The sequence below is a fragment of the Bemisia tabaci genome, chromosome 8 (assembly GCF_918797505.1).
Source record: "Bemisia tabaci chromosome 8, PGI_BMITA_v3".
Taxonomy (NCBI): Eukaryota; Metazoa; Arthropoda; class Insecta; order Hemiptera; family Aleyrodidae; genus Bemisia; species Bemisia tabaci.
Window position 1 is genome coordinate 46,940,221 of NC_092800.1, and position 16,220 is coordinate 46,956,440.

The following is a 16,220-nucleotide window of genomic DNA, read 5'->3' on the forward strand; positions in this document are numbered from 1 at the left end:
AGGTCGGATGAAACCGGAGCCTGAAGAGTCAAGTAGAGAATCGACTCCAAAGAATCCAAAATTCTTGGCACCGAAGCCCCACCGGCGCACCTAGGAGGATAGGGGTGTCAAATGGGGATCGTGACTTTGAAAGTTGGGGTTCCCGTCTAAATTTTGACTTAAAATTTAGAAAAATAGAAAATTTTGCCCCTAATCGATGTCAAGAAATCCAACATCGGACCACTCCTGCTCGAAATATTGACCCCAAAAAGTGGAGGACAGGGCCTCCATCCGCAGAAATCAATATCACTGAGTTGACGACGAGGTCCAGGAAAAAGATGTTTTACTCTGGATCTCTGGAATCAACCACAAGGAATCCAAATTTACAGGCCCGAAACCGTCCAAACATTTTCTAATGTGGCACAGAAGGTCCCCGGATCTTGGTAAATTTTCTAAGTTTAGGGCCCCCTTGTATCACATCAGAAAATTTTTCAAGGGCTTTACAACTGTGAAATTCGGATTTCTGCTGGCCTATTACCTATGAAAACATATTTTTCCTGAGCATTTAGGTACGTCAATCCGGCAATATTGAATTGTGGTGGGGGAGGGGAGGGGGGAGGAGCCTGGTCCTCCACCTCTGGTGGTTAATCTTTCGAAAAGGAGTGGTCTGATTTTGAATTTATTGGTAACCGCGATTTGAGGTAAATTTTACCGTATTTTCTGAATTTGATCGTATAATTCCAAAATTTTAACAGAAGTCCCAACTTTCTAAGTCATGACTCCCCCCCCCCCCTCTCCCTCGGGAAAGGCCGGAGGGGGCTTCAGGGTCACGAAATTTTGATTCCCTATCGACATTGTAGTCTCAGACTTCCTCTGATCTAAAATAACTAAGAGAAAAGCTAGGTACCGGTGGTCTGAAACACCCTCTATGATATACAGGGTATTTAGGTATTTTATTAGGTTTTACCGTGAAGATTAACTTTACGCTGCAGTGCGGTTAGCACTTCCCAGAGAGGGAAAAATAGGTAGATTTGAGATACATAGGTCAAAGACTTATCGAATTTGACATTTAATATGAATAATCATGGTAGCCCTTAATACATTTAGTCTTTTTTTTCTGTCTGACGCAAGGTCAACTTTCCTGTTTTCCTTCTCTAACAATAAATGCCTAGACTATAAGGCTTCAAGGAATAGATGTTCCATCCTGATATCAATCTTTGAGGGATATGAGTCTGCAGCACCTGAGGCATGATCATTGTCGGAGAATCAAACTTTCCGCAGCCGCTAATGGACACTTCTCAATAGGTTAGACTCTGAATTTGACCGAGACCTTTCATGGTCTTATTCCTAGGCAAGAAGTATTTTATTTCTCAGCTGTGAAAACTCCCTTTAAGGCGACTCAGAGTATGAACTGGTGAAATGCTGACATGAAAAGACATCTGGAGTGAGTAGGTAGGTAGACCACAACAACATGCCAATAAATCCCTGTAGTGATAACTAAGCAAAACTGATAATCAAACCAAAATGGAAGATTTGAAGCTTCCTGAAATTTGAGAGCTACCTACAATAATGTCGAGCTTTAAGATGCTAGTGAAACTACGAGGAGTTGAAGTAAACTATTAATGAGAACTTACAGATACTTAGAGAGCACATCTGGAGAGTCGTCGACCTGTGAGATTGAACAAGGGAACACCGAAATTGAACATTTTTCGGAGAGATTTGATTATGATAGGTAAGTAAAAACTACGTAGCACATACACAAAACATCTATAGCACCAAGCAACTTTAATTTTAAGGTCTTATTCAAAACACTCACGAGATGATAAAGCAAGAACCACGTTTGTTTACAACTTGTTATCACTAAAATAACGCGAATGTAAACAAGTTGAAACCTCCACTCCCATTGGTTCCCGCCAATTCCAGTGCCGCGTTCGGCAAAATATACAAATTGACGCGCCACTTTTCAAATTAGCGGGGACTACTCTGGTTGTCCGCACATCCTGATCGGCACCGTACCAAACGTTTTTATCGGTTGTTTCAAGTCGGACGAGGTCCGGGATCTCAGGGTTGAAGAGGGACTCGACCCCAAAGAATACGAATGTCATATTTCCGGACCCCCCCCCCCCCCCCCCAGCACCCTTGAGGGGTTCTGAGGGGATTATGATCCTAAAAGGCGTGGTTCTTGACCAAGCTGTGATTTAACTGCATCAGACATGAAAGATACGGAAAAAATTACTCAAAGTGCGTTGACGCCTAAGAATCTAAATTCGGCCCCAGGACGGAAAATGGCCTGTACTTTTCCGTACTTTTCAAGTCTGATGCAATTGAGTCACTGTTCAGTCAGGAACCCCAACTTACAAGATTATGACCCCCCTTTTACCTCTCACGGGGGCTGTGGGGATTTCGGGACCACGAAATTCGGATACTCTGGGGTCGACCTTTCTTCAAGACCGTGGCCCCTAGCCATGCACGAACACGACCTAGAAAAACGCATAGTACGGGTGGTCTAGAACACCCTATATAATCATAGTGAGCGCACTAAATACTAAATCTTCAAATGAAAGTCAGAGGGGGCGCTCTTACTCGTGGGCTGAGCTGTTTTTCCTGGAAGTTTTTTCCTTATTTCTCCTACACCCATGCAACACATTCACCTCCGATGTAGGTAAAGTCCGTAAGATAATATTTACCAAGTTGATGTATACAAATGACTCTCCTATACAAAATTAAGTCAAATAGTTCAATTTTTAACAAGTATCTTAACCTGAAAAATTCCAGCCCCCCTCCCCAAAATCCCCTTTTATCTTGAAATTTTTATATTTTTGAGCCATTGAAGAATGTAACGTTAAAGTTCAAAGAGGATCATTGTTTTACGAGTAACAGGTTCTGTCCATGGCTGTCGCCAAAATCTTACTCTAAAATATAGGAAATCGGAAGAATAAGGCGTAACGCCTAACATGTCGGGGGGTTTGACCACAAAGCGGTCAGGGGGCATAGCCTCCCAGTCTGACGAGGAAAACTATAATTTTTCCGAAATTTTTATTTGCTTCGTACCATGGAGAAAATTCACCGAGATTTGTACGAAAATCCGCACAACGGTTTTCATGTAAAAAATAAATTGCCCAATTCAATTTGACGATGGCTGATGTGGCTTAGTTCCTTTCTGTTTAACGCGGTCCGCATAATGCCCCTGCCAACGCTCACATCACGGGCGCGCCAATTTCTTTGTCCGTGCGGATGAAGTTCCCACCTGGAATACGTAATGAGGAGTCATCTTATCCGAGGATTTGGGTTCAGCGCAGATTTTCCTCTACAGCACTTCGAGCCACATTTAGCGGGGTCAATAAAATTATGGTGCTCATTCTAGGCCAGGCAGTGGGCCTCCCTTGGGGGGGGGGGGGGGGGGGGGGGCGGCATCGAACTCCCGCTGTGCGGTGCGGAACCGCTCGCGCCGCCACGGCCGCATCGTGTCGTCGCACCGCACAACAGCAGCAGCAGCAGGCATACAGTCATCCATCGATGCCAGATTTAACATAATGTATGAATAAACACGGAAAAAAGAATTGCTGATTTAAAAATTAAATTGTTAAAAAAATAAGTCCGACATGTTTCAAATGTACATTTTACAATAGTGGAAAGCTAATTTAACCACGGGGGCAGTTAATGTAGCATTTCTTTAATTGTAAAATCTACATTGAGATACGTTGGATACTTTTTTCATCTACAAAATTGGTAGATCAGCAATTTTTTTATCGCCGTGATAATTTTCTGCTGTAAACAGTGTAACAGATAGCGACCTCGTGAAATTGTGTACCTCAAATGTAATATTCCAAAATTTCCGTTCGTAGTTTAGTTTTCAGGAGCAGCAGTACGGTGATTTTCATAAAAAAAAAAAAAAAAAAAAAAAAAAAAAAAAAAAACATTGTAAAGAATTTTCCTGAGAAAGCAAAGAAAATTCAATCAATTTCGTCTCTTGACAAATTCGAATATGACTGGGAAACTGCACAGTCTCAAATGTAGAGGCACGCTCTTCCAGTTTCATAGTCGATGAGTGATTGGTGTTACTAACATTGCCAATTTTGGTTGAACGTGGAAACTTCAGTATGTGGTTCAAATTACCCTGCATTCCGCCTGAGGCTATCTAGATTTCTCCATGCGCGATTAAGGAAGAGGATTTTTAAAATAGATCCTGCAAGGTTCTGGAATTCATGGTTGTACCAATTAATCATTCTTAAAATTAACGGTTGTACCAAATAATCATTCTTAAAATTTTCTTGGAAAAAAAAAATTAGTGAAATTAATAATTCTCACAAAAAAATCCCTCCGAGGGGTATTCCAAACTCTTGACACCGAGGCCTCACATGGGTGCTACGTAAAAAGTATTTGACTCTCATTATCATCAAGGTGGAAACGGGGTCTAACTTGACTCAGAGAAGGGTCAATTGAAAGAGGGAAAATGAAGACTAAGTGTTGAGACTCCGATATTTCTAAATTTCGTTGTCTCGTGCGACGACGCTAGGCTTGCCGAAAACATGAAAGGAAGTGAGTGCAAAAGCTATTCAAATGAGATTGGCGAGAAAAATAAAACGCGGTAGCTGATTTGAATACTGGATTCAAATGTTCAAACTATTATTTTTCTTACGGGGTGTTATTTCATGTGGTTCGTCAATATTTTCCGGCACTGTGGCGTTGTTATATAGGAACTAGCGAAATGCCCGTGACTGGAGTCACGGGTCTAGGGGCCGCTAAAATATCTATAACCCCGAAAAAATGGTTGTAGGGGAGCAAGGCATGCCATAAAAAAATGATAAAATCGATAGAAAAATCAGTTGAGGGGAGAGGGTGATGGAGCTAGAGAAATGAGCTGGAGAGGGGGGAGGTAGAATAAATGCTAGCAAAAAAATTAGAACTAACCTAACAATGATTTATTAAAAAAAAGAAAGAAAAAAAATGAAAAAAAAAATGAAAAAATAAATTGAAATTAAACATCAGTTGATAGCAAACAAAGGTTACCCAGGAAACCAAGGCATGGAACTTTCATAAAAACAGATTAGTGGAAAACAGCGTAAGCAGGGCTCTTACGTTCATTACCGTTTATAAGTAAACGGTAAGTTCGATTTAACCAAAAATCTATACAGTTCTTTATAAGACCAAAATGGACAAAATTACAAAATTTGAATAGGCTAACGTAAATCTAACGATAGTTATTGTGAACGAAAGAATTGACGACGAGGTTGGGTAACTATTATAGGTGGGATGGGATGGGATTACAGGTGGGATGGGATGGGATTATAGGTGGATGGGATGGGATGCCCCATCTATCTGTTAGAATATCTATTGTCCTCATTGTCGCGACCAAAAGTAAAGTAATTTCTTCCTGATAAAATGATACAGTTTATTTAAGTCATGTGGGTGGATACAAGACATATTCTTGTAGTAGTTACGTTTTATTTAAACAAAATTTCGTTAAAAGGAAAAAAAATTTAAAAAAAACGTACACGAAAGAAAATGCGGCACAATAGCGTGAAAATACTCATTTCCATTCGACTACTTATCTGTTGCAAATCTGGGTCGATAACTACACGTGCTTCGCGTTTAAATTTTTGTATATACTGCTATTTGAAGGCGCTCCTTTTGATCGAGCGCCTCTTACTTTTTACGATTTTCAATTATTATCGATTAATCGATTATCTGAACTAGTCTCTCTTCATTCCTCACTTCAATTTTAGAATTGAAGTGAGGAAGTTTTCATTATAGTTTTTCAAATTATGAAACATTGCTCTATTGCTCTACGTTCTTTCTTTTTTACTTTTTTTTAACCAAAATTAGGACTAATGTCGCAAAATTCATCCTTCTCACCTTTCGAATTTTGATTCATTGTTTCTCTTTTCTCGGCAACAGTGCATAATTTGAAAAAAAACTAAAGTATGACCAAACAAATTCAATGGTCACTACATCTCCGGCTGTAGCGGGTAGTCAGCAACAGCTGCCACCTCCGCAATGTTGACCATGCGCCTGCGTGTGGTTATGTGTAAAACACGAATGGGTTAGCGATACCAGACATCCACTAATAGCTCCTAGATTTCCAGGTGACCACACTGCACAGCTAAGAATCTAGCAACCACATGCAATTTTTTTTTTTTTTTTTTTTTTTTTTTTTCCCCCACAGAGTAAAACAATAATATTGTAGGTGGAAGAAACGCACGGCAATCGTTTCCTGTAAAAAAAAATGAGTTTCTGTAAAATTAATGGGAAAATTTGATGTATTAATTCGTAAAGGATGACTCCCAAAATATTCAATGTCTTATTCATTTTGTAAACTCAGCAAAATATTTGAAAAAAATTGAAGGACGAACATTACCTATGGACCACATGTTCCAGTCGAAAACTACCACTTAACGCTCAATTCATAACAACAAATGTGTTTGTTTAGTTCCCCTTCGGAGATATAGGTGATTTTGTGAGTGAGCAAAAAATAGTAATCTCTATTATAAAATGAAGTCTATATACTTATTGACTGGCTCATGGCAAAGAAAGATAACATTTTTTGAGGAATTGGCAACATAGTTTGTTAATTTTACAAAACTCTGCGTACTTAGGTGATTCGAAAGATCAAACCCTTGAGTGCACATACGTGAATCTTTTTCGTTTTTCATTTTTGGGATTCCAAAATAAATGCGTAGTTCCTGATAGAGCTGGCAGAGCTGGAGACAGATGAATCATCCTGTTTTCTCATCTCAAGTCGGTCTGCAGAAGACGTAGGTAACAGTTTCCATGCACTACCGAGCATTCCCAATTCAAGGCGCGAATCAATTGTCGTCGCCCCACTGAAGTAAGGGCGTACCTCGATTTGCACATGAGCCCAGTTTTCCACGTAACTCTATGCTTTCTGGGGCTCATGTGGTAATCGAGGTACGCCCTTACGTCAGAGGGGCGACGCGACGTTGGTGTCCCGACGAGCGTGGCCGGCCGAAGTGGGCGTAAAAAACAATTCAAGACTTTTTTGCTGGTAAGTCTCAGTAACGGTTCAACTGAGGCAGAACAAAGATGGAAAAATGCGATTCTGCCTCGCCTTCAGGTTTTAAATGAGCCTTTGAGGACTTACAAGTGATGTAATTACATTTCAACGGCAAAAAATAATCGCCAATTTTTTCCTAGTGCGAAAGATACCCAAATCACTCATCTCTCTAAATATGTCGGAGACCCCACATGCTTTTTACAGGCTCCTCATTGTGTAATACTCTACTAGCAACGACTCTGATGAAAGAAAAAAAAAAACTTTAAAAAAAAAAACTCGTAAATTTTAAAAAGACAATTCTAGTATTTGTTGGGACAGGTGCTTTAGGAAAGCCTTTTGGGTATTTTTAAGTCATATTTATAAGAGGTGATTTAAATTAAGTGTTATACAAATTTTAAAAGATTTACTGCAATTTTTGACGCTGGAAATGTGTAAAAAAAACTGTTAAATAATTATTAGAGAAAATTATCTTTTTTTTGCGTAAAGTCATTTGAAAGAAAAATTCACTTTACAAAACATTGTTGCAAGGGTACTTATACTTCTATTCGGGGATCCACAACATAGCTCGCTGTACAATGATTAATAAGCGAAGCTTTGAGCATCTGTTTAGCATAACATGATGTGGTTTCAAAAACGTGTTGCGGAAATTACTCGACCTGACACTTATCAATCATCGCTAGATTAAAAAATGCCCGTGCAAGTCATTCATCATCATCACTAGGCGAAAAATAATACAGATCCTCATCCTCAAAATTAACTTTTTGCCTCGCCAACTTAATCTCATTGTTTGATTTTGTTTATTTTGTATGTTTTTTGTAGAAACATCTTATTAGGTCTACTTGAAATGGAACGAATCGCTAATTACTCCCTCCCCCTTTTCCGAGAAAGAAAACAACTTGAGCGTGCCCTTACAACGAATGAGAAGTTATGAATTTTCATAACTGACAGAGTTACTCAGTTTCCTCTTAACCGCTCACATATGTAAAAAAATGAGGAGGATGACATAATCCCCAGGTGTCTGCAGTAATGATTTAATTGGTTTTCCTCATTTTTTTCATACGTGAGTTGTTAGTAGAGGAAACTGTGTCACTCTGTCACTCGTGAAAGTAATGAACTTTCCGTCATCGTAGGAGAACGCTAACTCGTTTTTCCTCTGGACGAACAAGTGGGATGGATGAGGATGCATGAATTTCCAATTTTGTTCTATCTCAATGAGATCTACTGAGATACCTAAATAAAATGGAAAAAAGAAAGAGAAACAAACGGTTGTAGCTCTTTAGAGACAGAGAGGCTTCGCACAGACTTACCATGCAGTGTAAATAAACGGGCGGTACACAGAAGAATGAGCTAATAGAAGAGGTCGGACATGAATTTTTTTTTATAATTTCAAATTTTGAAGTTTATTTTGTCACAAATTCAATATGAATAAGGGGTGTCTCTGGAAGACAATTTTACGAAAAAACCAATGGAACCTTGCTTAAACTTTTTCGTTTCATATTTTCGAAAATGTAGGCTTTCAAAGTTTCCAGATTTTGTCCGACTTCTCCCATTAACTCGGTTCAGTGTGCAACACAAGTGTTAATTTAGATAATAAAAAGTGGTTTTTCATTGGTGAAAATTCATGAGCCATTTGAAGCATTTTTGGAACTTAGGATGAGTGATAAATACCAGGATGAGAAGTTTTCAAAGCAAGTTTCTCAAATCGCACATCACGTTAGTCAATAAGATTCTGTAATAATTATATGGCACATGACAGTAGTTTCATATGGAGGCAGCATCACACTGAGAATCGGGATCAGTAGAGGAGGAACTCTCCGCGCCTTCATTTGTTAGCTATGCAACCAACACTGCAACATCACGCTTCTCCATCTTATTTTCTAGGTTTTAATAGGGATTTTTGACTCGAGTCCACACCGAACTTTATCTTGACGATGAAAGGAATATTATGTCTAAATTTTAGATTAGGTCAGGGTTAACTGAAATTTGGACACAGTGTTATTTTCACAATATGCTTACTTAGGCCGACTCGCTGATAAAAAAAAAAAAAAAAATCCCCTCAAAACCCTTTTAATGAATAAAAGAAGCGTAATACGTGGTAAGCCCCATGATGGTTATAATGTTAATAAAAAGATTTGCAGACCTTGAAGTCACAATTTTTCCGACTATTTGCCCTATAATTTTCCGCATCCCTAGTCGACAAAAAGTTCTGCCTTAAAGTGATTTTATATACCGCTCCATTTTACTATTGGAGATTTACATACATGTAGACGGAAGATATCCTTTAATTGTAGGAAACTGGCGGTTGTTTTGCAAAGAACGAGAAAGGCACACTCCAAATACTTCCAGCCTACACTGTAAACTCTATAATTTCAGCATATTAGTAAGTAAGCATGATCCCAAATTCAAATAAAACGTTCGACACTTAGCGGTCCGTCTAGAATTTTACGTAACGTCTCCACACAGCAACACAATCAGTGGGTGAGAAATTTGTTCTACAATCACAAAGTCGACGCTTTATGTAAAGTGGGTTCATTTTCTTGCAAAATGCCAACACAATGGAAATTTTGGGCTTACGTCGGAGCGTCAAAGGTTATCCACTAGCCTTGGGTGCGATGATACGTGAGCATGATATAAAAATAAATAAAATATATTAATATATGAATTGAATAAGCGTAGTGGCCGGTCATGGGGAGTTGGGTAATTTATTTGAAAACGCCCGACGTGATGCGACAGTGCGTGGCGGTCGTTGACATGACCGAATCGCGTGTCCCGGGATATTATGCCAACTCCAACTCCACCCATGCACAAAAGAAAAATGACCCCAGGGGTCTGACAAGGGCGGAAAAACTGAAAATGTGATCTCGTTCCCGAATGGCAACCCATATCAACGACGAGGCGATAAACAGAGTGCGAATTACGAATTTTTTGGCCCTTTTTTCAAACTAACCCGCAACTGTAGTAGCAATGACCTTTAAAAATTACCTCTTTAAAACTATAATTTATTTTCTTTCTTTTTCCCCCTTTTTTTTCTAAAAAAAAATTAAAATCAAAGTCTGATAATATTTAACCACACAGATTACAATGAATGACTACTTTTTTTAAGGAGTTTAAACTTTTTTTGAAACACTTACTGTTGAAAAACTCCAAGCGATCTTTAAAGAAGTAACTGTTTTTTACTCAAATTTTGCCCTTCGTAAATTTTATACTGAAAAAAATACCCGAACAAAGTTTCCTTAGACATTATGATTTTAACAGATTTCTTTTATATAGTTGGGAAGGTATTTAAAATCAGAGTTTTTTCTCAAAATTTTCTTTGACAAATAATCGTTGCTACTATATAGGGTGCCGTGCATTTCGGTGGAATTCCGTTTGTGTGATCTACCTTAAGTCTTGGTAAAGTATTCAGTCTCCTATCGAAAAGTATCAAAAAGTATCAAAATACCTATTTAGGATTCAAATATAATCGATAGAAGGGGTTTTCCCCCTTTTCCCCCCTCCTTCAGGTAGCAAGAAACGGATGAATGAATAAACGCAGTGGTGTCAGTAAATATTGTGTTTTCACTCAATGAAGTCGCATCCTGTTTTATAAAAAAATTCCCAGAAATGGTGAGATTAAAAGCCAGATTGGCAACTTTCTCAAAAAACTTCATCATGTTTTTTTTTTACCATTCCCAATCATCGTTTTACTTGGTAGAAGATATTTGCGAATCACATCAATACTAAATATTTATTATTTATCATTTATATTCCATCGCGGGAGAAACCTCGACATCTTTGTTATGCATTTTCAAGAGATTCAAAATTACCTCAGCGAAGTGAGTTGGAACTTGAAACTCACTCATAATTTTGTTCGTTGCTCTGTGCGTATTAAACTTGTGTCCTTATTCAGAGAGAATATGATAAATGGAGGTGTTTATGATAAAATGAACTATGTACCAACGAATTACATCAAAATTTTAATTATGAGGGACGCAAATGCAATGCTCACAGTTCCTTTCAGCATAAATACGTCCAAATCGGAGCTACTCACATGTGATAACTCCGGTAAGGGGAAACCTAATTCGGAGCTAAGGTGGCTCTGACAACGTGGTGGTAAACACTCGAAAAGGTCTTTGTTTGGGGTTCAAACTCAACTTCCATTACAAGGGAAATAGCTAAGAATTTGGATCGAGTAGGTATAATAACACCGCCTCAAGATAATTAATGACATCAACCCCCCTCTGATCGCAAGGGCGCCAAAACCCTTATTTCTCATCAGAATTTTACCAAATTTTGTATCAAATTTTCATTATGCTTTGATCAAATGTGTGTTCATAATACTTTCTCTCATTTTAATCGATTAGTTTCAATTTTTTTAAATGATTATAAAAGCTTCCAGTTTATAGAGCAATGGGCCTTTAAACCGCAGGGTGTCTAGTAATTTTCAAAAATAAAATTCCCTGACACTTCCCTGATTTCCCTGACAAAAACGGCCAGAAAACCCGCGAAAAATTAAAATTCCTTGACATACCCAATTTTTTTTACCCAATTTTTACATTTTCCCTGATTTCCCTGACCCTAACACAAAAAAGAAATTCCTGACAGTTCGGTTTTCCACGTCGCTGAACATCCTGCTCTAAACATAGTATGAATTGAAAGAACAACGCCACGTGTATTCTCTTCAAAATTTCACAAGGAAAACGAATCACACGACGGAAAATTTGAAAATCAACTCCTGGACAAGATATACGTGTTTTTTATTAACATTGTGGTCTTATGGCAATTATACAAATGACGTCATTTGTATATTTGAACCTTCATTTGATCTGTGTACATGAAACTTAATGATGTCTCGTTCAGGAGTTACTTATAATTTTAAAACTCCCGTTGTGTGAATTTATTTCCTATGTGAGATTTCGCAGAGAAATCACGTTATGTTTTCTTCTACCTATACTTCAGACCTTGTCTAGCGGCCCATTAGAATATGAATTTTCGAGCGATCAGAAATCTCCTGTGTCACGTGACCTTTAAGTAAAGTGTAATTGGAGCATAATACCTCAGATGTTAAAAGAAAAAAGACGGAGAGAAGAGCAGAGAGAGGTGAGGAGGGGGGAGGGGGGGTTTCGGATCACGCTCCTCTCGAAATCAGCAAGCATGTGCAGGTCCGGTTCACGCCATGCACTCACCGGTTGAAATAGGTTAAGGTGAATTCGCGTGCATATATTTTTGACAAGAATCGTGTTTCCATTCGCAAATTATCATATCGATTTAAATCACCCGTAGGCTCCATCGGCTCCCGCATACCTATCTTGAGAGCTGGAGGAACATTAATAATCGTCCATTTCCGATTTTTTGGTTGTTTTTTGAGCTCGCGAGCACGTGTACAAGCAATCGCTAATGAGTGATAAAAAGCAAAGACATAGGTACTGGACCTCATTATGCACAAGGGAAATAAGTCACATCAACCATTGCCAAATTTCACGGAATGATTTTTTTTCAACGGGAGAACGGGTCTTAGGGTAGTTTCTTTTGAAAATTTCAAGGGATTCTCTCTGTAATGTGAGGTAAATTCCCTGACATTTTTGACAATCGTTTTCCTGTGGAAGATAGATTGTGCAACGAATTTTGGCAATGCCTGATGTGACTTGGTTCTTTTATGCTCAATCCGGTCCTATTAAATCCTAAATCATGCATCCCCAATGGAGATGTTGCATGTGTGAGGGATTTGCGATTTGACCATTGATTCTTATGTAAAAGTTCGCGAGAAACACGATGGTGCCACTGGTTTTCTCTGAAATCAACTCCCAAGCTCAAAAAAAGCTCTCAAAGTGAGGCCAAAATGGAGGGGATATCCCACCCTTCCCTGAGAGTCCACCTCTACATCTAAACAAATTCTCCATACAAAGATAGGGGCAGGGTTGCCACTTTATTTGGAGACTCCAAAACTGAAAACACGGCATCACTGCTAATGTATTTGCTCCCTATCTTTGCATGGAGAGTTTGTTTTGATGTAGAGGTGGACTCTCAGGGTAGGGTGGGATATCCCTCCATTTTGGCCTCACTTTGAGAGCTTTTTTTGAGCTTGGGAGATGATTTCAGAGAAAACCAGTGGCACCATCGTGTTTCTCGCGAACTTTTACATATGAATCAACAGTCAAATCGCAAATCCCTCATACATGCAACATCTCCATTGTTGTTATTTTAAAGGGTGGTCCTTTAGGTTCAAATGTAACTGGGATTTTTCGGGAGATGAACCCGAAACCCCCATAAAGGGAGACCGGCGGTGACAGTTTAAGAGGGAGGGTAAAGGATAAAGATACTTCTTCGTATTTTTACCTAATATATTTCTAAAATTTCTAAAATTTCTAAAATTCGAATATGTCTTCCCAGAATACGTAACTCATATGGAATGAGTTTTGGAGAGAAGAATTCTCCAGGCACTGAAAAACTGACACCCTGTTTTCCGGAAAAAAAAAAAAAAAAAAAAAAAAAAAAAAAAAAAAAAAAAAAATTGGTCTCCGTTTTTTCAACTCAATCCATGTGTTTAACTGTAAAAAATTTAGTTACCTACTTATATTACATTATGTTAAACGTACATTCCTGACTGGACACGTTTTTTAGAGAACATCGTGTTTAATGCGAACCAAATTTATAGTAGGTTAGCAGACACATTTAGGAGTGAAGAGGTCTCCTTAAATTATCCCGGAATTTTGCTAAAAAGTAAATGTATACTGATGACATCAAGCAACGTACCTAATTGAAGTAAGATGACCACAATAAATCCAAATTTCAGGACCAACGTGCCGTGTTTACACATCATAGAATAAGATTAATACACAAAATCCCCCCAAATATCACAAAAAGCTTTGGTTTTGACTTTAGAATACACAATCAAATCACATCATCACCAGAAATCAACTCATTTTCGAACAGAATCAGTGGCGGGGCAACGGCGACGTGAATATTCTCTCTTCACTCATTCACCGACACAATTAAAGGGTAGGTATCCCACGTGGTAAAGTATGAGCGCACCGGCAGAATCCCGCCAAAAATACGTTAAGCTGGGCGGAATACTCAAACGCCTGGATATGTTTTTTTTTTTTTAAAAATGAGTACAATATATGAAAAGCACTTTTAAATCGGGCACGAGCAGGTTAACACAGTTACGGTGAATTTTCAGGAAAAAACTGATTAGAAAATACGATGCTCGCGTAAAATATGAGACGCGGCCCCCGTGTGGTATTTAGACCGGTACAAGACTGTTACTGGCCGGTTGAAGGTAGCGCTCATCGCGCTTGCCGCGGGAACTGGTGGATAGATAGCAGCACCGTCGTCGTAATCGAAGCGCGGGAACCTGGCGCGAGAATGAATTGCCGGACTCATTCGTATTCGGTGCAACAAGTGGTGTCGGCGCGTATCGTTCTGTCTCACTTTCTCGCATGCAGCGATCGAAAGTTGCGGATTTAAGGTTATTGAAATTCAAATGCGGTCGCATGCGCGATGTGAGGGTGGGGGAGGGATGTTATTTCCTGAGGCCCTCGCACAGAGAGACATTACCTACTGTGGGGGCAGCAAGGGTAGCGGGCAGAAAGGGTAGGGGGCTGGGGCCTCACAGGTATACGGAAATATCTAACTTCCAAATTGGCGAAAGTTGCCAACAGTGAGTCTGGTCAATTGTATTACGTCCTCGATGAATGAAATACTTGCGCGAATTTTGTGGAATAGTATGATTTTGAGCGTCCGCGGTGAAAATGACCTCAGTTCTTTAGAAGATGATTGATCAAGAGTATTCTTAATGTTTATCGAATAAAAAAAGTCAGAATTTGAGTTTTCGACGTCTGATATAATCCCTCTTGCAATAGTCAGACGGTCTCTGCCGGCGAATTTGCTGTGGTTACGATAATTTTTTTTGGAATCGCGTCAACCTATTCCAATTTCTTTAATTTTGGGTCCTGTCGCACTGGGCTCTGTTACCGTAGGTTGATTTACATTTCTATGACTGGAATTTTTTCTAACTCTTGAGACAAAGTAAAAAAAAAAAAAAAAAAAAAAAAAAATTAGTACAAATGAGGTGGTAAGATGCGTTCTAGAATTTCTCCTGAAGTGAACATGGAAATGACTTTACCGCATATCGACGGTGAAACTACCAAACCACGTATCTCGTTTGCGGTGTTTAAAAATCTACGCTCACATTTTATTTTTTTGAAGTAGACCAAATCAATATCATTCCTTGAAAATTTTCACAGAATTTTTCCGGCACAAAGAGGAAAAATCACAGAAATTTTCGAGACTGGACGTTAAGTAGTTTTTCATTTAAAAAATAAAGTATGACAGGAAGTCTGCGACGTCGCAAACCGAGATACGTGGTTTGGTAGTTTCACCGTCGATATTCGTCGTTCTTAGATAAGAGGGTAGGAGTCGCAACCCACGTTGTTAAAAATATTTAATCAATCAAAGCGTTACTCGGAATATTGACAGTGAAGCTATCAAAATCGGTTGGATTAAGTTATGGTGTAAAATAACCAAGGAAAAAGAGCCTTTACTTGGTGTCGAATAGGACGAACACAATACAAATTTCATTTTGACTCTTGAATGCACCTATTCGGGCTCCATGGATTTCCGTACAATGATGCGATCCAAATCAGTAATACGTTAATTCATGAACACATTAGGCAACGCCGGACTAAGTTAAGGTGTAAAATCACCAAGCAAAAAGTGCCCTGCTTACAATTAATCGGTGTCCAATAGGACGAACACTGTTTTCATTTTGACTCTTGGATGCATCTATTCGGACTCATGGATTTCCGTGTTGCATACGTACGCAATGGAAGGCGTTTTGACTGTCCAAGCACTCACCACTCCCACCCGCGGCACCAATGGTGGGCTTTACTGGGAGTGGACCACTAGACAAGGTACGAATTCAAGCATTCTGATACATGTTTCTTAACCAAAATTCCACGCAAAACACGATTCGCGCAACAAAAATGACTGAAACCAACTCCTAACGAAGAAATTAATGTTTTTATTTCACATTGGTTACAAGGAATTTGAACTGCCCGCTCACAAGAAACTCAAAGCTCTACGTGAGTCAAATATCGCGCACTACAACGGTTTCAGCAATCTTCTCAATCGAGTAATGTTCATTTCCCACCATGTGTTGTTCCAAACTACATGCAATTTGCTATAGCTGAGCCAAAGCGTCAAGATTGAGGTTGCCAGATTTTTATATCGCAGAGACTGTCATGAT

At 39.0% G+C, this 16,220-nt stretch overlaps 1 protein-coding gene across 2 annotated transcripts in view; it reads right to left on the minus strand.

Annotated features, from left to right (window-relative positions):
• LOC109041468 (uncharacterized) overlaps positions 1 to 14,338 on the minus strand; it is an 84,396-nt gene extending 70,058 nt beyond the window's left edge. Inside the window, exon 1 of one of the 2 annotated variants that reach the window (XM_019057831.2) lies at positions 13,727 to 14,338. In XM_019057831.2, the coding sequence (XP_018913376.1) occupies positions 13,727 to 13,793 (67 nt within the window). In that variant the 5' untranslated portion in view covers positions 13,794 to 14,338. Of the gene's footprint in view, positions 1 to 1,613; positions 1,825 to 13,726 lie in introns of those variants that run through there. The other variant, XM_019057832.2, reaches the window with a different exon arrangement.
• Between the last annotated feature and the right edge of the window lie 1,882 nt (positions 14,339 to 16,220).